At 37.8% G+C, this 26,113-nt stretch overlaps 1 protein-coding gene across 3 annotated transcripts in view; it reads left to right on the forward strand.

The window, feature by feature from the left end:
• Window positions 1-26,113, forward strand: part of ATE1 (arginyltransferase 1) — an 80,161-nt gene that overhangs the window by 29,258 nt on the left and 24,790 nt on the right. For all 3 annotated transcript variants that reach the window (XM_065639340.1, XM_065639339.1, XM_065639338.1), the window contains exons 9-10: window positions 1,440-1,621; window positions 6,289-6,388. In XM_065639340.1, the coding sequence (XP_065495412.1) occupies window positions 1,440-1,621; window positions 6,289-6,388 (282 nt within the window). The remainder of the gene's footprint in view (window positions 1-1,439; window positions 1,622-6,288; window positions 6,389-26,113) is intronic.

Genomic DNA, 26,113 nt, shown 5'->3' on the forward strand with positions numbered 1-26,113 from the left:
GAAAAGCCGAGGATATTACATGAAGCCACGACTCTTGAAGAAGTAGACTTTACCTGAATGAGAAGAAACCCAGTTTAATATGTTAGCATCCGAGTCTAATATCCTCAAAAACTGCAGACTGAGCCCTTGAATGTTTGATTGTTTCACTTTTACAGTATCTGTAGCTCCATATCTAGTTTTATGCAAACATTTCATTATATGGCCTTTATTTTGGGACTTATTGGTTGAGTCAGTCGGTTGAAATGGTTTTTGTTCACGTGATTGATTTCTTTTGACACATGTGGTACCAATTAGAATAACTTCTACTGCCCATCATCTCTTCAGTCTACGCTACTGTATCAAAATACGTGATTAAACCCACCTTCTGTTGTTGTAATGCAAACCAGTTGGCAATAGTAGGCAATACTGTCAGATTTATTGAGTGAGAAGCAGCTTTCTGAAGATCTGGCAATGCAGTGAAAAACATGACTAGATGGATAATTAAGTTGAGCACAGTGGAATTCAGGATTAAAGTAAACTTGACATGGGAGAAAATGGCATGCCAAAGTGGGTTGTGTAATACAGTTTAAACTAGGAGATCATTTTCTTCGTGATTTGAAGCACCGGTTTCTGGCTCTAGGTGCTTTACCCCGTCCGGAGACTTAATTCAGTGCATGACAAAAACTGCAACACAAAACAATAGCGAGTTCCTTAGTGATTTTGCAGAAGATATTCTGATGTGGGCTGGCGAAGAATCGGTTCCACAGATTTTATTGCAACACAGAGTCTCAGGTTCTTAGATAAAAGGTGTATCATTGGTCATAAAGAGTAAACCTCATAAAGAGTAAACCTCACATGAAGAGTAAGCTGTTCTGTTCTTTTTATAAATGCTCTTAAGCAACTTTACTGGCCACTCTGAGAAATGGAATTTCTGTGGCCAAGGTGCTTCCCCTGGCGGAGTGAATGGAGAGAAGCTGTAGGTCCATGTGGGGACAGAAAGTGTTGGTGGAATGTGGCGGTCGCAGCCAAATTTGGGTTGTGCCGCCACAGCATCATCTCATGTCCACAGGTTCCTGCCTCTGGGCTTCGGCTCTTGTTGGTGAAAAAAAAAAAAATTCTGCAGAATTCGTTTGCATGTAATAATGCGTTAATAACTTGGTGAATCACATTGTTTTATCATGTCGGTGCTATAAATGCTGGATGGCAGAGGCTGTTTGCAGATTTGTGTTTGGCATGGAGGATATGCAGAAGTTACCAATCGTGAGTACAACGAAAGTCAGAAAAAACACAGTGAGCTAACATTGTTTTCCCTACTTCTCAAATTCCTTTTTCTAAACAGGGATAGCAGGAGTAATTTCTCACAGTATTTGCTTTTGTCTTAAAATTCTTTCTATTTTTTTTTTTTTAATGCTGAAAATCTACCTGTCAGACAATTTTATCCTTTTTTTGGTTTTGATTAGGCAGAAGATGTACCAAATGGACCGGAATGTGGCTATGGTTCTTTCCACCAGCAGTACTGGCTGGATGGGAAGATAATTGCTGTCGGTGTCATTGATATCCTGCCCTACTGCGTGTCCTCCGTCTATCTGTACTATGATCCAGACTATTCTTTCTTATCTTTGGGAGTCTACTCTGCATTAAGGTAAGACGACGTTTTTGTTATCTGGTTAGATGTAAGAATTGATACTTGTTCCTTGAGCTTGTATTTCCAGTCTAAAAATATACTGGTAACACTGCCTCTAGCAAAGTACTTCTTTTTTTCAGTTTTTATTTCTTTTATTGTCTACTTTTGGTTGTATTCCAAATAAATGTTTAATTGTCATCCTTGAATAGGGATGCATCTTTGTAGTTAGCTAAATACTTTTAGACATTAAAAAAACCACTCAGAAACTAAATACCTAGTTTTTATTGCTCCTGAAAGTAATTTAGTATTGCTTGGTTTCAGTAGGAAAAACCGCTTTTTTGTTTGAATAGGAATAATTTTTCTTTTGACCTTTTTCTTAGCCCCGTCACCAAATGAAATTAATCACTTTTATAGTTTTACGCACATTGAGATCATAAATAATAGAGTACCTAAAACCTGTTGTCTTCTGAATGAGTAGGCTCCTGCTGCACTAGCACTATGTATATTTTTCAGGTATGTTAATCTCATTATCTTTGTCTTTCGAAAGCCTGATGGAGAGATTAATCCTATGAATTTTAAGGCCTTAAATTGACTACCAACTTAGTCTTGCAAAACAGTAGGAATAGTGAGTAATACATTTCACTGTGAATAAGACTTCTGTGCTAAAATGCAAGTTACTGTTTTTCTTCCATAAGCAATTTTATGATTCCATTATTATTATAAGGAAAAAAAACACCCTAAATGAGTGGAAATATTTGTGCATCTCAATTTTTTTTGTAGCTTTTTTTTTGCTTCTCTGTTTACATGAAGTGAGCTGATCACAGACGTGGTCTTGCCAGGGAGCTTCTCATGAAGCAACTGAATTTGAACCTTGTGCCAGAAGTGTCTGTTTTTAGGTTTTCCTGAGTCCGAGAAGTTCTAGCAAAGTGTCAAGATGGGCACTACACTCTTTCAGGTGTGAAAGAAGCTCCAGAATTGTGAGATCCAGCTTTATTCTTTCCTCAAGGCATTCCATTGAGAGGCACCTTCTCCATAGGTGGAGCTTCTTAGATATTGTCTAGTGTTACGTATTACATGACTTTTGAAATATGTAAATCACAAACGCTATTTTTAGGAAACCTCTTCCTATCACAGTTAGTTCATATACTTTTTAAAAATTCTCCTTTTGGGTGGATTCTTCTCTTTGCAGTGGTGAATTTTGTGATTTCTGCATAATCTTTGCGCAAATTGTTCAAATGCATGCGTCAAAGGATTTTTCCCACAAAGTCCACTGTAAAGTTTCTGACATCGGTCTAATGGTTTATAGCTGCTGAAATGAGGTGCTGTAATCACTAGAATGGTTCTTTGTGAAGGAGAAACTGTAGATTCATAGTAGAGTTTAGGTCAGAAGGGACCTCTGGGTGTCTCTGGTCCAGTTCCAGCACAAATCAGGGCCAACTTCAAAGTCATCATGAGGGTTAATGTAGCTGTTGATGTAGCATCTCCAGTGGTCTATGTCTAAAAGAGTCTGAATTGTCCTTATTCTGAGGCGTTCAGTGGCACTGGTGATTTTATAAAATTAATCAGAATTAACAAATATAGAAAAAATTTTAGAACTCCTATGATTTAGAATTGATCTTTTTGCTGTCTATGAATGGTCTAGATTTTTAGAATTATTACATATGCTAGATATTTGAAATCAGACTGATTTTTATTTTTTCCATACAAGGTGAGAATATGTCATAAAATACTCAGTCCCTTTAAGAGTGGGGTTTTTTTAGTGTTTGTACACATCACACTACTTTATGTAACGACAGACCGACATAATCCATTTCTATGAATTCTCGAAATTTTTAAAAATTTTCTACATAATAAATTTTAAACTTTGTCAGTGCAACATGCGTATGTGTCTCAACTAGTGAAAAAGCAGCTTTTAAATTGCGCAGCATTTAAGGCAATAAAAATGAGTTTCCAACAGTCTTAGAGGGGGCCAAGCTTCTTGTTCTTTCAAAAACGGAAAAAAAAACCCCTGGAGAGTTAGGGACGATTTAAGAAGTTGTGAAGGAATCTGATACCTTCAAGCTGTTGCCAATTTGACTCTGAGGAGGTTGAACTGCTCTGCAGTGCTGTCACTTCCACTTCATGCTACTTTGAGGATTTTTGCTGCTGAGTCGTGGAAAGGATGGGATTTGAAGATCATGTGAAATATGTAGGTGTGTAAGTAAAGAAGGAGGGGAGAAGCAGCTACTTGTGAAGTAACCGTCTTGCCAAAGGAAGAAAGATCATTGGGAAATATTGAGTGAGTCTTATTTGCAGGAAAAAGTTAGACCTTCTCCGTACTACCTAAAATCACGAATATTTGACAAGCATAGCATTGATAAACTCTATTTAGTAGGAGAAGAAATACTTGAACTTATTTTTGAAATTGGGTTATGTAGCACTGAAATAGTCTGAATTTTGTATTGATGAAATCAATATATGTCTTCCTCACTAGCTGGCCGCTCTTGCCAAACACTGACAGCCATTATAAGTTTTGAGATATTGTACCATAACTGAAAGCTTTACAAAAAGGTTGATTACAAGTCTGTAGTCCCTTTTCCATAGGAATGATTTGGGCAGGAAGAATGCGGGTAGGTGCATGTTGTGCCATACGGTGACGTCTCCTTGCCGTTCCTGGTGTAACGTGATGGGGTTGGAGGATTCTCCTGCGTTGGGTCACAGCACGTGCTCCTGAAAAGTAGAATCCCAGACTGGTTGGGGCTGAAGGGACCTCTGGAGATCATCCAGTCCAACCCACCTGCTAACGCAGGGTCACCAGAGCAGATCACACAGGGTCGTGTCCAGGCGGGTTTGAATGTCTCAGAGAAGGAGACTCCACAACCTCTCTGGGCAGCCTGTTCAGGGCTCTGGCACCTCACAGGAAAGAAGTTTCTCCTCATGTTCAGATGGAACCTCCTGTGCTTCAGTCTGTGCCCGTTGCCCCTCATCCTGTCGTTGGGCACCACTGAAAGGAGTCTGGTCCATCCTCTTGACACCCACCCTGGAGATATTTATAAACACTGATGAGATCCCTCTCAGCTTCTCTTCTCCAGGCTGAACAGACGCAAAAAGAGAAGGATCTTTTAGCATTCCCCAATAAAACTTTGCCTAGAGTGGGCTTGATGGAGTACATAAATGAAAGATAGAGCCAGAACGTGAGCGAAGGGTCCTTACCTGGGGTGTATCACGAAGACCGTAGGACACGCGAAGACCCTGGCAGTAGCTGTAAGCAACCCAGCTTTGGTCTCACCTGCACCAGCCCACTTTAAAGAAGCTTTCTTGCCCATGGCAAGACTTGCTGCTGCAGCCCAATTTTTACCTCATTACATTATTCACTTCACTTTCTGTTCACTCTGAGACTTCTTCATTTTACTGGAGCAGATAGTGCAGTTCAATTGGACAGTGTTGAAGAGATTTTGGAATGCAAAGATAACGTTTTTTCCCTGTAGCGTTCCAATTTTTTGAATTGCGGAAAGGTATTTGTTTAATTAAGTCCAGGATAATCTGCGTGAAATGGTAAGGTTCTTTAACTTCACGCCATGTCTTAAAGGTTATGTATATGAAGTGCATGTTTGCATGGTTTTGGTAGTACATAAATCTCACTTCTGGAATCTGTTGTATTTACCTGGATTTTCAGATACGGAGTAACTTATTTCTAGACATGCTCCTCTTTGAACAGATATCTATAGATACAGAATTATAATGAACTCCTGATGGTCTCAGCAAATGACATGTGACTGAAATGTTAGGTTTTCAGTATATTTAAACATCCTTATTACTAACTTAACAGTAAATGATATAAAACCCCAGTATTTACATTCCTCCTATGTGCACGTGCTCATATCTTCTTATCATATCTTACTGAAAGTAAGAACCCAACATCCATGTTTTATCAAATTTGTTACAAAAGTGAACTGCAAAGTTACAAATGCTGTAAAAATGAGCATTATAGGGGAAACACTCGCTGAATCTTTGTAATCATACTGCTTTCCTTGGGCCAGTAAAATAAAAAGCAAACTTATTTTGGAATACATTGACACTTCTCTTTCAGAATAAATGAGAAAATCATACAGTCAAACATAGGGTGGATGAAAAATACTTTTTGTTGCGTAAAGCTGGATGTTTTTACACGTAAATTGCTAGAATGCAAAAACCAGAACAAACAGAGGCTGATAGAATCATACAATAGTTTGGGTTGGAAGGGACCTTTAAAGGTCATCTTGAAGCTTCTTTTATAAAAATACTCTGAAGTTTTCCTGAGCCACATTAGCCGGTCTGTGTACAATAGCTGGACCAGATTTCTGTAGAATTCCAATGAACGTGACTGTGAACAAGAAACCTGTTAAACAGAGTCTCATAGTCACTTTTATTTGAATTTCAAGTCAGTCAATTGGCAGGACAAAACACAAAAATGAAAGTATTTTTAAGCCTGACATGGTGTTTTGCACTTTGTTTGTTTGGTTTCTAAGCATTACTTTTCAGTTCATTATCTTTGGGTTTTTTAAAGCATTAGTTTTGAGTTTGTTCTCTTGATGTTTTATTTAGTAGAAGTCCAGTCCTTTAAATAGGTCAAGAGCCAGGTAGCTGTAAAATATTTCAATATAAAGAGGTAAAATGAATGCAAGAATTGTATTCAAAAGTAATTAGTCTTTTCTTTCCTTTCACAGGGAAATTGCTTTTACTAGGCAACTTCATGAAAAAGCTCCTGATCTCTGTTTTTATTATATGGGTTTCTACATTCATTCATGCCCCAAGATGAGATACAAGGTAAAGTGTGTTTTTACTTATTTCCTTAGTGTACTCTTATTCAAAGCATTTTGCAGTGTTCATAGTAATATAATATTTTGTAATTGTCATTTTGGATTTTAACGTAGACTTTATATGGTTAAATTTGAACGTTGGTTACTATTTAACTTGGCTTAGGATATTTTTTTTTTTAATTTAGCTGCACGTGGTATTTATTATAAGTTGGCTTAAAAGCAGTTCACATGGAGAGGTTTTCAAGACTGTCAGATAATAGTCTGTCATTAGGTTACCTGGCTATCTCATGTTTACAGGATATCTTCCAATAGATTAAAAATCTCCCTTTTTTTAGGTTTGCATATTTGTGGAACTGTTGCCTAGTGACTCTAGGCAGTGATAACTTGCCTTTGTGGTCTTGGCTGCACTTGGGTTTTTCCCCTTTGTTTTTTTTGTTAGAAATAGGGGACTTGCTCTGCAGACCGAACCAGTGAGAAGCTGCTTAGCAGCAATTTTGGGCCAGGTAACAGATTTTTGAGGAAAGGGTCGGAAGAATCCACAGAACATTTGGAATAACCAATCTGTCGCCAAAACTCCTTTATACTCCTGTAACCTCAACTTTGTTTAGACCTAAGTGCCTAAGGGTGTCTCTCTCCTGTGTTTTTTAGATATCATGAATGTGGTATCTTTTCTTCGTTAATGTATCATTTCTTTTTGAACATTACAATACAATTTCAGCACATTGATCATGATTAGAAATTGGCTGAACATTTACACATAACCAAATATATCTGTTTATAATGTGGGAAGACACAAAGCTCAGGAAATCTAGATTAAGAGGTGCAGTGTTTTCTTCTGCTTTCTCTTTTTTTTTTCCTTAAATTGTGCTGAAAATCTGAAATGTTTTCAGCTACTTCTCAAATAGCCAAAAAATTGTGAGGGTCTTTGAGGTGATGGTTGTGAAGGAAAAAAAACATTTCAGCTTTATTGTGACCATGATGTCCCTCCCTCTCCTCTTTTTTTTTTTTTTCCCCCTCCTGCTTTTGCCAATTTGACTTTATGATCTACATCTGCTGACCAAAACAAAAAGAATATTAAGTCTGAGGGAAGCAAATAGGTGAGCTGGAAAACACCACCTCTGTCATCTAAATTACCCTAAAGGTTATTGCTTGAACCATAGACTCTTGTTTCTTGCTCTACTCTTTGGAAATATTTACAAGTTTGGGATGATTTGTTTATGGTGCAACACTGCAATTTAACATCCCTTGTCTATTCTACAACCTACATCGTTCAAGAAATGTAAAAATAGTGCATTAGGGCACTTAAGAGAAGAAACAAATCTGACTATAATGGCAAAAAGTGTCCCACTTCTGAAAGATGTCATTGCTGAGAAACTTTGTGTTCAGCTGCTTGTAGTAAGTTTTAATAAAAATGTGAATTTACATACATGGATTTAACAAAACTCCTATGTGAGTCAGTGTATTAAAGTAGCCAGCACACCATTAAAATGTGAAGATTAAATGCTGTAAAACTGGAGGCTAACCTCAGTAGCCACTATACATTTCTATTATTTATTATAATGTGGTATCTCTTCTGTTGGGCCTGTGCTGTTATTTGAAAATGATTGCCCCCAAAATATAAGATTCTCACAATGCTTCTAGTTTTCATTCTCGAATAATGGAAATTTAATAAATTGTAGTCAGAACATAATGTATTTTTTTTTTCCACAAGAGTTCCTTTTCTTCCCTTCCTTGGACTTAATGACTATCTGATATGACTGTGATTTGGTAGAATATACATTTTAGTCTTCCAGAAGCCTATAGACGTCAATGTGCTTCTGTCATTAAGTGTGGTATAGTGTGAGAATTACCGGGGGGGGGGTGGGGAGGAGAAGAAAACCTACACATACCTATTTAGAACACACGCAATAGCAGGTAAGTCATGTGCTTTGTTGGGAGAGCAATAATTTAATAAATTAACTGCAAGAGTGTGGGGGGGCTTTTTTTGTTTGTTTGTTTTCCTGCATAAATTTGTTTTAGAAGTGGCCAAGTGAAAATCAGGTTGACATGAATCCTCCAGTTCCACTTTAACCCTCACTGAAATAACACACCAGAAACAAATTTTAACACTGAGCTCTGAAGTGCGTCGGACAACGCTCCTCCTCTTGTGAAGTGATTGGTAGTGGTAGAGTAGGGCGGGTGAGTACCGACGTTGCCGATTAAATAATTTCTGTAATGCCCGGTTGACTTAAAGGCGTTACAGGTTGAAGATTTTGCTTTATTACAGTTTAACAGAGATGCTAGAAGCACCCTTCCCTTAATAATATTAGTGTGGAAGAATGATGGGCTGTAGGGAACTGTTGGTAAACTTCTCAGGTAAACGAATTAAATAAAGAAAAAGAAGGAGCTGAAAAGCTAAACATTGTTTTTTATCCTCTACTTGTAATATTCTTTGCAACTTATTTGTCCTAGGATGTTTAGAAATGGATGCTAGGCACAGTATCACTTCTTTGTACAGGCAGTGTCTTATGAGGAACACGTGCATGCTTATACTTATTTATAGTGAACTCACAGGATTTTGGAAATCTTTGAAAATTTTCCTCCTTCTAGTCACAGATTGTGATGACTGGAAACGCCTAAACTGACATTTTTGATGGAAATGCAGTTCTAGGCTACTTCTAGTGAAGATGCTGAGCTTGACTAGTGGTTTGTACCAAACAGCTGTGTCCCTGCTGATTGAGGAGGGATAGCGGATTAATTGGGGTGTGTGAGGAACATTGACTTTGGTGTGGATTTAAGGAGCTTAACAATGTTCTGCTTTGCATGGAGTAAAATTCAGTCTTCTGTACAAAACGTTGGTGGAGTGATTAGGGATCTGTGCAACGAACTGTTGTACTCGCGTTACAATCCAAGACTGATGCGTTAATGTTGTGCACATGAGGACACAGCTGGACGTTTTGGTTTTAAATGCACACGACTCCTAGATGGGAGGTGTAGATATCCAACACCAAGCGTCACAGCCTCGTTCTGCGTGGGTGCTTTCTTGCAACGCAAATTGTAGACCTATCTTCTGGATTCTAACTGGTTTGTGCACGTAAAGTAATAGTCAAACATTGTTTTTTAAAGCCTTGGTATTTCCACGAATGGTACGATTTTGGACATAAATAGCATGTAGTCCAGTTGAAGATCAGAGGCGTGAGTGTCCTGGAGGAGCATCCCCAAGCCAGGATTCCTGGGGCTCAGAATTGAAGAATTATCAGGCGAGAATTTCGATGGTTAACAAGTATCATCCATCCCATGGATCAGAAGTAATTACAGAAATTTTTAAAAACAAAGCTTTCTGTAGACCCTCTGTTCCTTTTCCTTTTGTTCCCAAACAGTTTGCATTTGATTGCAATGTGATTTTAAAATGTGAAATTACCGTTTTAAAATGTTGAAATTGCTTAAGATGGGGAAAGGGAATATATTGCAATATTATTATTTTTTAGTTCCCAGGTTCTCTTAGATTTGTTCTCATGTGTGGATTAATATTAATGAACTGGTAAAATAAAATCTACATTAAATTGAGACAAAAGGATTTCTTTAGCTGTATTAACTATGTTAATATGGAAAAACGCGATGAAAAACCTTAAGCAATAGCATTGTTCCATTTTTTCCGGGTAGGTTAGGGTAATCCAATATCAAAATGGTTCTCTGAAGAAATCCATGACATTGTGGTAAAACTTTTCAGGCTCTGTTAGATGTGGTAGTTCTTATGTTGGAAAACAGTCTCCTGGAAAAATTTCCAGGAGTCCTAAGATGCAAAGTGTTTTTCCTAATGCATTTTGGAGTCTGTGATTAAAATTTGAAGTATAAGAAAGTATTTTACTTTAGGATGATGTTGGTCTCAGGCTCACTTCTCATGTGTTTAAGTACTGTATCTGTGTGCACTAATGCTTTTTAGTTGAAAACATTTGTTTAGAAACATTTTTATAGAATTACAGAAATAAAAGAACCACCTTTAGTAAACGGCCGTATCAGAGGGATGCTTGAGAGGATCTTGGATTTTTTTTTTTTTTCCCCCTGTGCTGATATTCTGTCTGTTTTATCCCACATCTTTCCAAGTCAAGCGTTTCACTCCGTGGCTCTATGTTACTAAATTCACATTTTCCAGTCACTACTGAACTCGGGATCCTTTCTGTTCTTTCCATTGCAGTTGCTTGATACTGATTTTGAGTCTTGTCCACCTGAATAGATTTTGGGTTTGTGCTTCTGGTGTAAATAGTAAGTGTCGTTGCTGCCCTGCCTTTGCCATTTAGATCTGTGCTCACCTTAAATCAAGTTCTCCTTTAAGTTCTTGTATTGGGATGGGGTTGCTGGTGATGTTTTCTACCAGTTTCCTTCCTTCTGGGTTTTCTCAGGCTTTTTCAATGTCAATATTTGCATGCAAAACTGCAATCGGAGCACTTATCCTTCTTGGTTTTGGTCAGTGATCCCCTGGAGCCGCTCCACTAAGCTGGTAAATAACCATCAGCGTTGCTTTGAAGTGCGTAACAGGTTTAATGTCCTCTTGCTGTGTTATCTCCCTGTACCATTTTAAGACCATTCTATGATGTGAAGAGGTGTTTTGACTGAAATCTTTATCCAGACTTGTATGTAGGCCAAAGTAAATGGAATTATTTCAAACAGTCTCCTTTGGTATCAAGGCATGGCCAGACTTCAGATAGATGGAATACTAGAAAGGGCTCTGAAATGTCAGAAAAGAAACAAAAGGCTGATTCATCTGTGATTAATCATCCTTAAACTAAATACCTCAGACCGACTGTGGTCCTAAGCGGTGCCCCTGGAATTTTATGGCACTCGGGAGCCAATTTCTTTGGCTGCTTTCAGGAATTTCAGCATCGCTCCTGCTGCAGCAGTGAAATGACGCAGTGGTAGCCTGGGCTTGTACGGGATGCACAAAGGTCTGGCTCGTCCTGACTTGTCCTGACTATTTCACCGTTTCTAACCATGGAATTTAGTTAACCTTCTCAATAAGCTGGGATTTGCTTTGCAAGCTGAAATGGGTGAGGAGAAAGATTGTTAATGTGATGTGACCGTCAATGATTTTGGGGTGCAAGGGTTCTGCCACTGTGCAGCTGACAGCTTTGCAAAATATGTCACTAGTTCTGCACAAAACCAGCAGAGATTTTTATACCTCTGTGAGTGCTCTCTTCATTCACCATGTATTGAAGTTGCTTTTCTCACTGATATTACTATTTAACTTGATAACGGGAAAAGATGAGAAGCTGAGAGTAGTTTGGAGGACCGGAGTTGCTCCGCTCAAGTCTGTTAGCACTTGTACTAGAGGCTTTCCCAGGATTAATTTTGTCAGCTTATAGGAATAAATATGCATACAAATGAGTACAAAACAATTTTTTTTTTGTATTAACAGGTCATAAATAGTCACCTAAATATTCTGAAAAGTCACTGCTTGTTATAGAGTGCCAAGTTGTTTGCAATGCCGTTAGTTAATAAAGAACTGAAGTATCTGGGTTGAAAAACCATTGTCTAGTCAAAGCAATAAAAGCTTTGGCAACACAGTGGTTATGGGTGGTTTTTGGCAAGACTGTTAAAAACAAACAGCAAAATAATAAACAAAGGCAAAAACCTAATAGTAATAAAGCTCTGAAAGTTATAAGTTACAGAAGTGGTGGGAAATCCCTGTTTATCTATATGTGTTATTAACATGACTTTTAGCTGCCACCCTCCTCCTTTTGTCCCAGTTCTTCACCGGAATTCCCCACTGGCCAGGACACTCCTCTGCATCAGCATCTGTAATAATTCCGAACATTTATTTCTTCAGACGTGTGAACTTACTCCATGTGTCCTTCTCATGCTTTGGGTTGGTGACTGAGGGAGGAAGATTATTCTGAATTCTATCGGAGTTTTGGCATTTAAACCCAAAGGGATTTTGAGAAGCTTCTTGCCGGCCAGGACTTCTGTATGTATTTTGGAAGATTGCCGCAGTGTACATGTGTTGAATGCTTCTGAAAACCAAGTTGCTTTAATATTCCTTCAAGTTGTAACTAGCGCAAAAAATCCTTATCTTTTTACCTATATTTTGTCTAATGTGTTTTGTCTAGAAGGCTGGCTGGCTGTTTTTCGGCTCTGATAAGTCATTTGCAATATTCAGGATCGTGGTGTCCCTTACAGTTGGCTGCTGCCCCCTTTTTTTCTTTTTATTTTTTTCTTTTGTCCCGTTCTTCCATAAAAGCTTTCTCCTTTCACCTCTTCTCACCTGGGAGACTCTTACTAACTACTTACTACCCGCACTGAGTAAATGGAACTAAACATGTTGGAATAAACAACTATGAGAATGTGGGGCAGAGTAAAAAATACCATAGGTGAAAAATCATTAGCTCTTTAGCTCTCGATGTACTGCTAGTGATAAATATTTTAAAGTGTTTCTTATTTACTTTGAACAGCATCTTACAGAGTATTTGAGGCCACTTTCTAGGGTTTTGTTTGTTTTTGTTTTTTTCTTTAAGGTATTTCCAGTTAGGTTGTGAAAACTACATTATTATGAGCATCAAAAAGCAGGAATAAGGAGATGCTCTGCTCCAGATAGCAGCAATTGTTACTGAATGCTGACAGTGGCTTTCCACTGAAAATGTAATTATTAAAAGCAGAAATATCAGTTTCCATGTTGTTTTCATAGCAGGTAAAGATAGTGACTGCAATTCTTTATGTTTTTTCCTAAGCTGCTCTGTTTTATACTGTGTGTAATTGGGAAATTATAGTTTTTCCTTGGAGCAAGCATTGAAGCTGTGCTGAATTTCACTCAGCATTTGCAGGGTTAAAGCCAGTTGGAATCCCATTTTCCCATTTTTTCTGCTAGAAACAAACAAAGATCCCAGCGTGGTTTTTTCCTTAACTTTTTTGTTTTTTTCTTTTAAAATATTTGTAATCTGGACTTATTTTTTTGTCAGTTAGAACTCCTTTGGGAGAAACATGAACATGACCTTGTGGCTTTATTTTTCTAATTTTGGAAATGTGGATTTCTTTTCAGTTGTTTACTTGAAGTTTACAGTGATCCAAGTGAAAATAATACGTATATTTATGCCCAGTTGTATTATTTGTAGACTTTTATCAGGGCAGAAAGAAATGTCTGTTGTAAAGGTCTCAGCTGATCTCTGAACAAGTCTTTCTCATTACTGTATTGCCCCTTTGAGAAAATAAACGTGTCCAAAAGCAGAAATTTTGGGGAGTATATTGTACAAGCTTTGAAGGAATTGTATCTGAAAGTCATTTTTGGATTGAAGTTGTGTTTGTGAGACATGGCCTCTCTGCAGTTTCAGCTGTATACGTGTAACTTTTTACTATTAATGTTCTCAAATTGAGTAAGCTTTTTATTTGGTGCTTTGTTTCTCTATAGTGGGGAAATAAATGTTGTTAAATAGGAGTAGGCCCTCTTAAAACTATCCATTTGTTATCTGCTGTATGAAGCTTGGATCAGGTTACATTATTTTTGTGCAGTCTTTAAAAAAACAAACACCTCCCTCCTCCCAAAACCAACCAACCAAAAAACTCTTAAAGAACCAGTTCCCAAATAGGTTATTTCAGAGGAATGTTCAAAGTCATATATGGTGTCTTTTAAATAATTCCAATATGAGGTGATTTAAGTATCAGATCTGAATATTGATGATTTATTGATTTTGATGATGATACTTTTGATGCTACTAATGATTTTAATATCTACCAGTAAAGATTCTTTCTTCTGCATACCACAAGGATACGTTTATGTAGATAAGGAGGGATATATTCAGGATTTACAATTCAGATATTTTGAAGAATAAACATAGAAATGTGATAGAGATGGTATTAACTACCCACATATGTACATCAATAGGGATAAGTTCTACATCTTTTACTTGTTACAGGAATTTTATTACCTTGGGATAACTTCCCTACAGTGTTCATTTGATTAATGTGATTTCGTTAATTTGTGTCAGGCTTAAGTAAAATCTAAAATCGAACCTAACCTTCATAAAAGCATAAGAATAAGAGGTACAATTTGTTAAATTGCAGCCTAGTTCTACACTGGTGGGTTTTTTTTGAGTTATTAGAGGTTACTTGACAATCTCTGTCAAAAATAACTGCAAAAAGGATTTATTCAGGATCATGTTAATAAACCTGAGGCAAACCATCTTCTGAATAGTAATAGCTGGTAGAAATTTATCATGTCTAATTCATGACTCTGTATTGTCATATATTCACTGCTTACTGCTGACTACTAAATCTTATTTGAAGGCTTATTTGGGGACTCCATAGCAAACGTTAGCAATTAAAGTGAGAACTGTAAACTGAAATATGTAGACAAAAGAGGTGTGGGGTTTGTTTGGTTGGGGTTTTTTTTGGAGAGGGAATAATATATTCATGTGTCCTTAATTTTTCTCCATCATCTGAGGAATGCGGTCAAAACTCAGATTTCAGAATTTTCCAATTATAGCTCTATAAATCCATTAGCCCTTCATAGTAAGTGTAAGAACGCATGGAACTGAGTGTATTTTTAAGGTTTCTAACAAGCAAATGAATTGATATAGTGCTGCTTTGTCAGCTTCACTTAATTTTTTGTTGATTGAATCATTTCTTGATGGTCCTCAAACACTAGTGAACATTTTTTACTTCGGAATTTTATCTGTCTACCTGTCTCTCTGTGGTTATTCCCAAAAGTGAGTGAATTTGAACATGCAGAGTTGCAATGCCATGATGCAAAACATCAAAACATATTTATGAAAATAATGCTCTCTACTTTTCCCAACATAGTCTCTGGGTGACGTTGTTCATAGTGATGCCAGTTTTCGAGTGTTGGGCAAGATATCAAAGTTCTTGTGTCCTGGAGAAAAATCAGCCCTTTAAATCTGTCACTGAAGTGTAAGTCACTGAAAACACTGGTTAGTTTTATCTGTGCACCATATTTATTGAATCCGGCAACACTTGGAGGGTTGGATCTCTCAGCTTCAAATCCGATTGCTCTTATTGTATTCTCATTTTTTATATTTAGCTCTAATCAGGCAATGTTGTCAAGTGGAATTTATTTGGTCTGAGAGCCAGGAACTCCTGCTTTTCCTGGCTCTGCCCTGTTCACCTTGTGGGCTTTACAGTAGGAGCTGGCTGACAAGTCAGTTAATGTGCATAAGAGATGTTTTTTCTCCAATTTTCCAGGAAAGATTTAATGGTAGATACTTTAATGAGGTCTGCTTTTACTAAGACCTCATTTATTTTACAGAGGTATCACAGTACATTTCTCTGAAGTGCTACATTTAATCTAGATGACAATTCATTATTTTGAATGATTAATTCTTTGTCTGAGTTTGTTTAGCTGGTGACTGTACTGAGTCTCCAAGTAAAAGTATATTAATGAGGTTCTATTATTTATCCTCAATTCTGATATGAAACACAATGCTCCTGACAGTCTAGTTTGCAAAAATTTCAACATCAGTGTCTGCGAATGAGAGTTCCAGACCCCTATAGAGGAGAATGATTTGGAATAGTGCAATCAGAGGAAAATAGACGGGCCATGGCAGATTATGTCGTCCATCCCCTTACTCCAAGGCAGGGTCAACTATATTTGTGCAAAGTTTTAAGATCTATTGGGCATGTGTGTGCCAAAAGGCTCATTCGATAAACTTATATACAACTCTCTGCATTGGTGGTTATGTCCCTTTATAATCTTGTGTTTTATTAGTCTTCTCATTGGATTTTTTTTTTCATGTCTGACCTGAACTTTTCCTAAAAAATACTACATTTTGTCCTACCTACCATGCACTTTAAAACCCCCTAAAATCTCTTTTGTTTGCAACACCCTTCTTTCTAAACCTGATGACTGCTCTCATGTCTTTTCTTGGGCTTCTCTTATTTTTGCCTGAGAGAACCCCCAGCCAACCACCCACCAAAAAAACCCCTCAGTTCCTTCTGATGTTTTCTTCTGCTGATGTTTTGTAAACTTCTTGTTATTCTTTATGCACTGTAGTGGATTTTCATCAACTGATGCATGTCTGTCCTAGAGAATGATGTCTGAAATTAGGTTTTCTCTCTAGGGCCCTCAGATGCTGAGGTCAGCTTCTACCTTTGGTTTATATAACATGAGTTATTACCTTCACTGTACTAAAGAAGGTAGTAGGCTCTGGAGGCAAAGAAAAAGGATGGAAAGGAGGAAAAAAAAGGAATTGTGCAATTACAAAGTTTTCAGGATGTGCTAAATTGGGACTCGGGCTGAGTTATTTTTAGTGCCAAGGTTTGTGACTGAAGGCACACGTGTATATGCTCTTGAATCTGTCTGCTGTTCATACTGGTTTAGCTAAGTCTCTGTTAAAAGTTGCATTTTTTTCTTTCAGGAGAGAATATTGAATTAAATTAGGTGACAAAACATAGAGGGTTTGATGGTTCTTCCTTACAGTGCCTATGGAGATCTTCTGGATGAGTTTTATCATCCTTATTGTAGTAAATTACTTTTTATTGTATTATAGTAAATACTGGAAGTGGCAGCTTGAAGAAAGTACGAAATGAAGAATGAACATAAACCCAGAGCAAAGATTCATTAGTACTATATTGCAGATGGCGGTGATTAATGGCGTTTTCACACCACCAGCACGTTAGTAGTAGGGGAGGAGCTGACTTCATGTCAGCCTGTGGTCACCACCGACATATTGAGATGCAAGTGATTTAAAACCAAATCTATGTTATTTAATTGGTGTTGGAGGCAGTAGCTGAGGTTTGGGGAGCCTGGCGGGCTCTGGGATGGAGCCGTGTTTGTACAAGGGCCATCGTGAGGGCACCGGAGCTCTGAGGAGCTGCACAGGCCCCAGGCAGAAGGGTCAGTGGAGAAGTGAAATGTTTTTGTTACAGCTCCTTTAAAGCTTTTCCTTAATCTAATAAAATCAATTCCCAAAGGCTTTGAAAGGTTACCTTATTGGGGAGGCCTAGCGAGGCCTGGGAGCTGGGTGAACTGTTGTCTTTTGAGCATGAAACAAAAACCCACCTCAAAACCCTCTTCTTGTTTCCAGACACTGCCCTGAGGTTTCTGCTTATCTTGTGAGTTAACCACCGCTGGAAACTTTATTTTACTTGGTAGTTTTCAGCTGAATAACTGAACTGTTCTAAAAGGAATGACTGAAACTGGTAAGAGTGGTTATTCGCTCTGTTAGATGTGTGGGATAATTTTGGGCTTCCTACCCCAAAGGTTTCAGGGGACTAGATCATCTTTTTGATAGAATATTGTACTGTTTGCTTCCTTCTCCTTCCTTGTTCAGAATAAAAATGTTTTCACAAGTAGCACTGAGCTAGAATGACAAAAAAAAGGATATGAAAATGACCCCATTGTCAACTAATTGAAGAAGAATGGGTTTGTGGAGCAAAAGTACACAGGAACCAAATTCTCTGTTCGCCCCAACACAAACACGCTGTTGTTTTATGAATGGACAGAAGACAAGATGAGCTTTTTGTTCCACTGATTTTATTTATTTATTTAAGATATTGAAGCTAGTCTTCCGAAGGTTACTTAGTGCTAATATGGTCAGTAAAGTTGATCCAGGATTTATTTTATGAATTAATTTTTTTTTGCGTTCTTTCCACTTTAGTCTTTACCAGCTGCCATCGTGTGGCTTGCTATTAATTGTTTTTAATTATCTTCCGTTCAAGGTGAAAAGAGAGGAAAGCAGAGGGAGATATTACAGTATATTTGGGGAGTGGGGGGGGTTTGCTATTCTTTGCCTCCTCCATTTCTATTTTACAGGGACAGCGAAGGATGCCGAGGAAAAAGCTGTAGTGCCGGCTGAGAGCTGGTCCCAAGTCCTGCCCCTGCTTCTCAGTTCGGGTGACCTGAGGATGCTGGGCAGGGAGATCAGGTGGGAAGGTCTCCACAGGGAGAAGCTTTGGGGATGCTCCACCACAATTCCTGCCAAACTAGGTGTGGCATTGAGAAAGGATCCAAAGGACAGCGCCTGTGCAGCCTAAATTATTTCAAGATGGCGTTTTATGTATTTCTCATAAATCGCGTGCTTCTAATAGATCTCAATTTGTAAGCCCTGACTGCAACTGTATTTTAGAAGATAAATTGGTTTCTTTCTCATACCTGTTGTCTGTTTTGCTTTGTTCCTGATGATGGTTTAACAAATTTATGAGCACAAAATGATTCTGTGTCAGTGGGGGATGGTAAAGACACTCTGTACGTTAAATGTCTTCTCCATCACCTTGGTGACTGAATTGTCAGTCTTCAACTGCACAAGTCTCATGAGGAGCAGTCGAGGAAACTGGGGCTGTTCAGCCTGGAGAGCAGGAGCTGAGGGGAGACCTTCTGATCTCTGAACTGCCTGAAAGGAGCTTGGAGCGTGGAGGGGGTTGGTCTCTGCTCCCATGTAGCAAGTGGTAGGATGAGAGGAAATGGCCTCAAGTTGCACCAGGGGAGGTTTAGATTGGATATTAGGAAAAATTTCTTCCTGGAAAGGGTTGTTGGGCATTGGAGCAGGCTGCCCAGGGCAGTGGTGGAGTCACCATCCCTGGAGGGGTGTTTAGACGAGGCTCTTAGGGACATGGTTTAGTGCTAGAGTCAGGTTATGGTTGGACTTGATGATCCTGAGGGTCTCTTCCATCTGAAATGATTCTATTCTATTCTATGCTTGTACTAACAGCCCCACCTTCTGATGGAATTTCAAATTCTAGTGCATTTACCTCCTTGTGATGTGGGAAGAAGTTAGTGTGATGATCCAAGAAAACAGATGATAAAATTCCTCCCACCAATACCTGTTAAGTTGGTAAAGTTGCAAACTGCCACAAAAGTCTCTCAAAATCTCTAGTGCGCTGTAAGCTCAATTCTGTGTTAAGATGGGCTTTCTTTAATCCTCTAGGCTTGGTGGTGGTTGCATGTCTTTACAGCAACAAGAAACAAGAATGAGTGTGAACCTTCTCCCAAGAGACTCTTAAAACTGCAAATATTTCTCCTTCCCTGAGATTTATGAACTTGTTCTGGGTTTACAGCCAAATCCTTGGCCCTGGGCTGCCTTGGGTTGCTTGGACAGTGCAACACCAGCAGAAAATGTCCCTCAAGGGGCCGCTGGAGACCTTCTGCAGGGGCTGGTGGTGGGACTGGATGTGCCACCCTTCTGCCGAGCCGGGTCCCTGCAGCTTTAGATGCCACCAAAGCTGAACTGCCCTTTAGATGGGTAGATCTGGATTAAACTGTCATGTCAGTATTTATTGGCCTACGATGCTAAGCGTTCAAGTATTTATTACACTTTGCTCTCTATTTTCAAAATGTGTTAAAAATGCATAGAAGTGCCCGAAACTGCTTTTGTGTTTCAAGATAGGCATGCGCTCAAATACAGTGTGGAGCTTTATTGACTTTAAAATAAAGCAAGGTGATTGCCTGGGCAATTTTAAAATTATTTTAACTCTGAAAAGCAAGGATTATAAAGTGTTAGAATGTCAACAAAGTGCTTGGTGTTTTGTTTAGTTTGTTTTTTAAGCAACGTTCTAATTTTAATACCCCCTTAATCCTATATTTGGGTATGTGTTTAATATACTCTTGAATTACCAGGCTTGGGTATGATCAGGATTAAACATAGCATATGGTATAGTTACTGATTCCAGCCCATTTGCCTTCAAACTAGTTTTGTTCTGTGAAGGTGATTATAAAGAAAACAGTTTCCAAACATCTGGCATTAGGGGAAAACTGTAGTGTTGATGTTTCGGCTCAAAGACTTTGGGGATACATAATGTCAAATGATGTGTTTTCCTAAACATGCAAGGAGACATTTGTGTACCTTTTAATGGTAATAATTCGGATGAAAGCATAATGGTGAATCTGTTCTAACTGACTATGAGAATGGCGTTGGGCAGTTTTACAGAGCCACAAGCACACACACGTGCATTTACATGGCTAATAGATGCCAAATCTGCATGTGGAATTACCACTACAGAATTTGCTAGTACAATTTCATTTTGTTCACTTTAGTGTAAGAAAAATGCACTTGCCTGACAAGAATTCCAGTTCTGGAAGTTCAATATTTTGTTTATAATTAAGGAGACAGAATTCATGAACGTAAGGAGTTTGAAAACAAGTTAATGTTGAAATAACACGTTGAAAGGATATAATTATTTTTACTATAGTGTGTCCTCAGGCAGTTGTCCTTCCCCACAAAGTAGCTTGACAAAAATTCAATACGTCTCTTTATCTAGCCATATTTTCTATGTCTTATTCCTACATTTATTTAGTTTTGGAGACCACGAGCCACCTCTTCTCTGGTGACGAAACGTACCCGTTTTTGCAGTGCAGATTTTTGTCTCATTTTGAGGAGGTGAGATCAGCACTGGCTTCGGTTCCCCAGGCTGAGCCGGTCCGAGGTGCAGCGGGAGCATCTCCTGCTGAGACCCAGCACAGAGGAACTTTGTTTACAAATTCTCCTCTCCCAGCAAACAAAGCCGGCTTGTTTAACAAACACTCCACAAACAAAACAGACCTAAAATTAGACCGCTTATTTCATGAATGAGAATTCACTATGAAAATAAACATTTTTAGGGACAAGAAAGTTTGTTTAAAGCGCGTTCTTTCGGTCCGGAATTTTTGTACGGATAATTGTTGATACTTTGTATGGATAGCTGTTGCTTTAGTTAGTTAAAGTTCTAACATATGCTTGCAATACTGCGGTAAAGCAAGCCTTTTATTTATTCATTTTTTAATCTGCAGATGGAGGAGACACAAGCAGGTTTAGATTTTTTGGCAGACGTGTGTTACTCTATCCTGATCATATAAATTGTCGAGACTTAAGGTAACGATCAATCTCAGTGTTTGTTTTCTCCTTCGGATTTTTAATTTGAACAACATCTTTTTGTGTGTTAAGGATGTGTTAGCTTGAATTTCACAATATTATTTAGTCAAGATCCTGAAGAAATGAAGTTTTCACTAATAAGTTTTCCTGTGCTGTTTTCTTCACTTTGTCCTACAATTTACTCTTTTCTACTATGCTAAAATTACTGTTAACACCTATTTGTGTGTATGTACAACTATTGTTGAAGTTGTTTCTTCAATATTGGGTTGTCTATATTTCAGTGTTGAACCACTAAAGGTAAATTATTTGGCTTTTACTCAGTTTTTTTATTGTTGGACTTGAAAAAATGTGTCAAGTGTACCATATGTTGATAGAAAGCCTTGAAGTTAAAAATCCTATATACTGTTCTGAATTATCAATGCAGAATATTATTGCTTGTTCTTAGATGTATGGAAGCAAACAGAAATAAAAAAAGCCAGAGTGGCAATTTTTAAAGTGACATTGTTTTTCGACATGATTTAGTTGCAAAAATACCATAAACGCTTTTGAAAATCCCACATAGCATATCTTAACCTAGAGCCAACGTCTCACATCTAAATTCTTAATTAGGAGTATATTCCAACTCGTGAATATCCGTGTTTCACAATTTGAAAAGCTGTCAATTAGTCTAGTATTTATTATGTCTTCAAATATTCCACAGACTGAGTCAATAGCTGAGCATGAAGTGTGAAATTATTTATTCAGTATAAGGCTACCGTCAGCCCAGACTTTCCTGGGTAGGTCTTATTTTCTTGCCCTCAGAGTCTTGTCTGGGTAGATTTTTATCAAGTTTTGTGTGTTTCTGGCTGAATTTTTGGAAACCTCATTTGAGGCTGTAATGGGGAGTTTGGTTTGAAGATAGACATTTAAGCACGAAATGGTCAAGAGGGTTAAAAATACAGAGAAATTAATGGCCAGTTAGAAATACAGGTTTCTGTGCGCCCTGTCGATGCACAGGAGTGAAGAGTTTTATCCAGAAGCCAAGAAACTGTGGTTGGGTTGAGTTGCAAGAGTGATGCACGTGTTACACATGTATATAAAAAGTAAATTGGAGACTTCATAGGTACCTGAAATATAAATACTGTATCTTGCTGTAGAATTTACCTGTGTCGTCCTTTAGAATTATTCAGGGTCTTCATTGCTTTAAAGGATGAGAAAAACCAGATTTGAGTGGGAGCCATACGAGGAAGGGTGGCAGGTTTAGTCCCTGTTTTCTTTTAGTGGGCTTGCTTTTTGGTACATCATAATGACAGTCGTGCACTCTGCTCCCACACCCATTTCTGTTGGTGGTTTAGTCCTGGTGAATGTTAATGCTCTGGTTCCCTGTGCAGCTGTACAGAAAAATATTTTAAAGGATGCTTGCTTTCATTTAAATTGCATTAATTTAATTACGTGTTTGGATAATTTTTTTTCTATTAAATAAATATGGTCTGTAGTGTTTTTACTTTGATAACTAGATAGTAGAAGACTCTGACAGCGCATTAATTTAGCTTTCCTGTGGAGTGTGTCTGTATTCTGTTCTTTTAGATATGACTCCAGCTAGTGAGGTATTAATGGGTGTTTAAAGCTATTTGCTATCAACCTGACAATTTTGTATATGTAAGTGTAAAGTGTGGGTATAATATATTAGGTTGTGTATTTTTTTTCCTGCAATTATTGCCCTTCATGTTAAATACAAGAAAATACTTAATTTCACACGTTTAATGTAATGATCTCAAAAAATATTGTCAGCTTATGGCAACTCTTCAAGAGAAAGATATGGCATCCACATGATTGAACCGCTCACTACTTCTTTTTTGTTTTTTCACTTCTCACAGCTGCCAAAATAAACTCCTTTTGAACAAGACCTAAGTCAACATAGTTGGTGTGTCTCTAATGAAGCATTCCTCTTGAGGCCCTTAACTTGGGTTTTATCTTTTTGTCATAGTTTTTTTTAATCTTTCTTTCCAAGTTTAACGCTAAGGTCTCCTTAAGAATTTCTGCAGCAGATTTAAAATAAACAAGTTCCATTTCACTTATCATAAATTTTTTATTCCCTGAGACCTTTGTTTTTCGAAGTAAAAAGATAAAGTGTGTTACATTTTTTTTCCCCTGTAATATACTTGATATTTTTTTAAGTTGCTGAAAAAGTTGCCTAAAATTCAGAGAAACTAATATCCATCAAATGTATGAGCTTAACTCTTCTTTCTCACTGTTTTCCACTCAAGTTTTCCCAAACTGTGCTACTTTTTTTTTTGGATTCTTGAGTAGCTTCTCCATGGGCAAGATGGACACCAGCTGCAGATGTCCATATGGTACCATCTTTAATTAGCTTGTTCCCAACTGGATGTTTAATGACAATTTCCAGTAAATGTCAACTGGTTTTATATATTTTATTTAAAATCACAAAATCTTTTTTTCCTGTAATTTTTTTTAACATATGGCTCTTGTAATTTCATAGGGAATCTCAGTGTCTAAATGTGTACAAATACACCCCGAATTTGAAACATTCTTTAGAATTTCGTTCTGGTGTTGATGTCGGTTTAGTATCACTGATACTAAATATTAGTCAATGAGAGAGATAAAATGGCAATATTTGAAGCTGTGCAGTGTTTTAACATTCTTAGTGACTGTCTCTGGAATTCCGGGCAGGAATGTAGAGTGTGGTTTTCTTATAAGTACCATCCCATATCAGCATCTCTTATTTTTGTGTGCCAAACACAAAGTTTTTGTAGCAACACTGAACGCTAAGCTTAGTTTCAATAGTCTATTTTAATTAAATGTCATTGTGTACTGCACAGATTAACAGATATAAGCAAAAAAGCAATAATAATAATAATTAAAAAAGGAACCTTGGGAAGTACAAAAAGGCAAAATAGATACATCAATAGTTAGATGTTGTAAAAGTACTTAGAAAACATGCTTAAACAATGACCCTAATGTTACATAAGCTTTTTCGAGTAGCTAAATACTTGTAATATTTCTCTTTGTTTCTCAGTTTCAGGAGTTCTATTCATACTTGTCATTTGGATATTATTATTTCAGCTTTAGATAAACAGCCAACTTAGGGCTTTCAGAATCCATAAACTTGCTGTTTCTGTCGTCAAAAGTCTGGAACCAGGGTACAATATGCTCCTTGTTGGTCCTGAAGGGACCATTTTGTAATGTTTTGTACTTTGTCTGTCCAGTCTGAAGTGCCGTATCCATGACTTTGAGCAGCCCTACACTGACCTTCACAGGTTTTGTGCTGTAGGTTATCGTTATCACATGGCACATATATAATTATAATTACTTATATAATTTTCCCAGCTGAAACTTACCCAAAAAATGATAAAGCAGCATTTCCTGATGCTTCTACTGTACAAACTAGAAATTCTGGATAAATACGTTGTGTTGAAGAAACAATGGAAATTTTGGGAGTCAGAAGTGGCTGAGAAGTGAAGCTGAAGAGGAACTCGTAAGGTTGAATTTCGAATGGTTTTCCCCAGCTCTCTGCTACCACAAAGGGCATGAAGTTGGGGTTGTTTTCAGGTAATAGCTTGTAAAATGCTCACGCAAATTCAGCAGAGTAGAATTCACTGTTTAGATTAAGCTTACTGAAACCTAAGAACGGTAAATGTAAAACTTGTTTGTATGTATCTCTCCATCTGTTTTTCTAAGCCAGAAAAAAAAGGAGTGAGAACAGGTATGGGGTGGGAATAGGCACATGTTTTGTGGCTTGTGTCCAAGTTCAGAAATGTTACTGTACACTCGACACCCATTACCTTGATTAAATCTCAAAATGCGGAGAATATGAACATAAAAGACATCAATTATTTCTGTTAATACATTATATTGAATTGGGAAATAAACAGAAAAGAAGTGAAAGTTGGCAAATTATACCATTGCTTTGGCCAGTCACTTTAAAGATTGGGGCACATTTAAAAACAAAAAAGCAAAAAACTAATGTCATAACAAATTAATTGAAATAAACAAGTGTTGGTACACTTCTATTGGAAATACAACTTGAAATATTTGCATTTTACTTATAGGAAATCAAACAATATAGGAGAAGGTGAGCATTCACTCTGCATTTTGATGTTTGAGATGTGCTGGGAAGCGCATTACAGCTCCTTGGCTGCCCTTGAAATTCCCATTGCATAGGTTTTGTGCCTCGGATAATGTAACTAAAAGAATGAGAATCAGCACAGCTTTTGGAAGAAGGGGTATTTCCCTTGCACTTTATATACATCTCAAAAATAGCTTGATGTTTATGAGCTAGAAAGTGAATTTTGTTGATTATTCGTAACATCTTTTAAGGATTCCAATGCATTATTCTTTAATAACAGAAAGGTGGCTCAGCTCTCCAGGTTGCAACTTGTGGGTCCTAAAAATTGCATAATTAATTCAAAGTGTGCAGTTTGAATAAAACCAGTTTGTTCGATACTGGCAGTGGAGTATCAGGCAGTGGGTTTGCACAGGCAGCTGTGAACCCTATGGTTAACTCCAAATAGTTTTTATTTATTCATTGAGTTACCCACAAACTCTGCATTGGCTGAGGAAGCTCCTTTTTTGTATATACTTTCTTGTATGCTGAATGCTTTTGGTGATAATTTGAAGTCTCTACCCATCTCTCATTGATAAATAAAGCTGCTTGGTTGGTTCCTTTTGTATTAATCTTGGGTTTTTTGCAGCCTGGCACGGGCCGACCCCCGTCTGTGCAAACCCTGCGATGCAGGTGACTTGCCAAGGGCTCTCCTGGGGATCGATAAACTCTATTTCTGTTTATCTAATGAAATTGGGGAGCAAGGGTCTGCTGTAGTGCTTTGCTGATGGGATTCCAGCGGGGTTGTCTTTCAAGGAAAAGACTGAATTCAATAAACCCGCGGTCTGTCGCGCTCTTTCTGGGGCGGCGCTGCCTGGCTCTAATGGATTGATGTGGATAATTTGGGGTTATTTTCTTTGTGTAG

Source organism: Caloenas nicobarica, chromosome 7, assembly GCF_036013445.1.
Source record: "Caloenas nicobarica isolate bCalNic1 chromosome 7, bCalNic1.hap1, whole genome shotgun sequence".
In the NCBI taxonomy this organism is placed as follows: domain Eukaryota; kingdom Metazoa; phylum Chordata; class Aves; order Columbiformes; family Columbidae; genus Caloenas; species Caloenas nicobarica.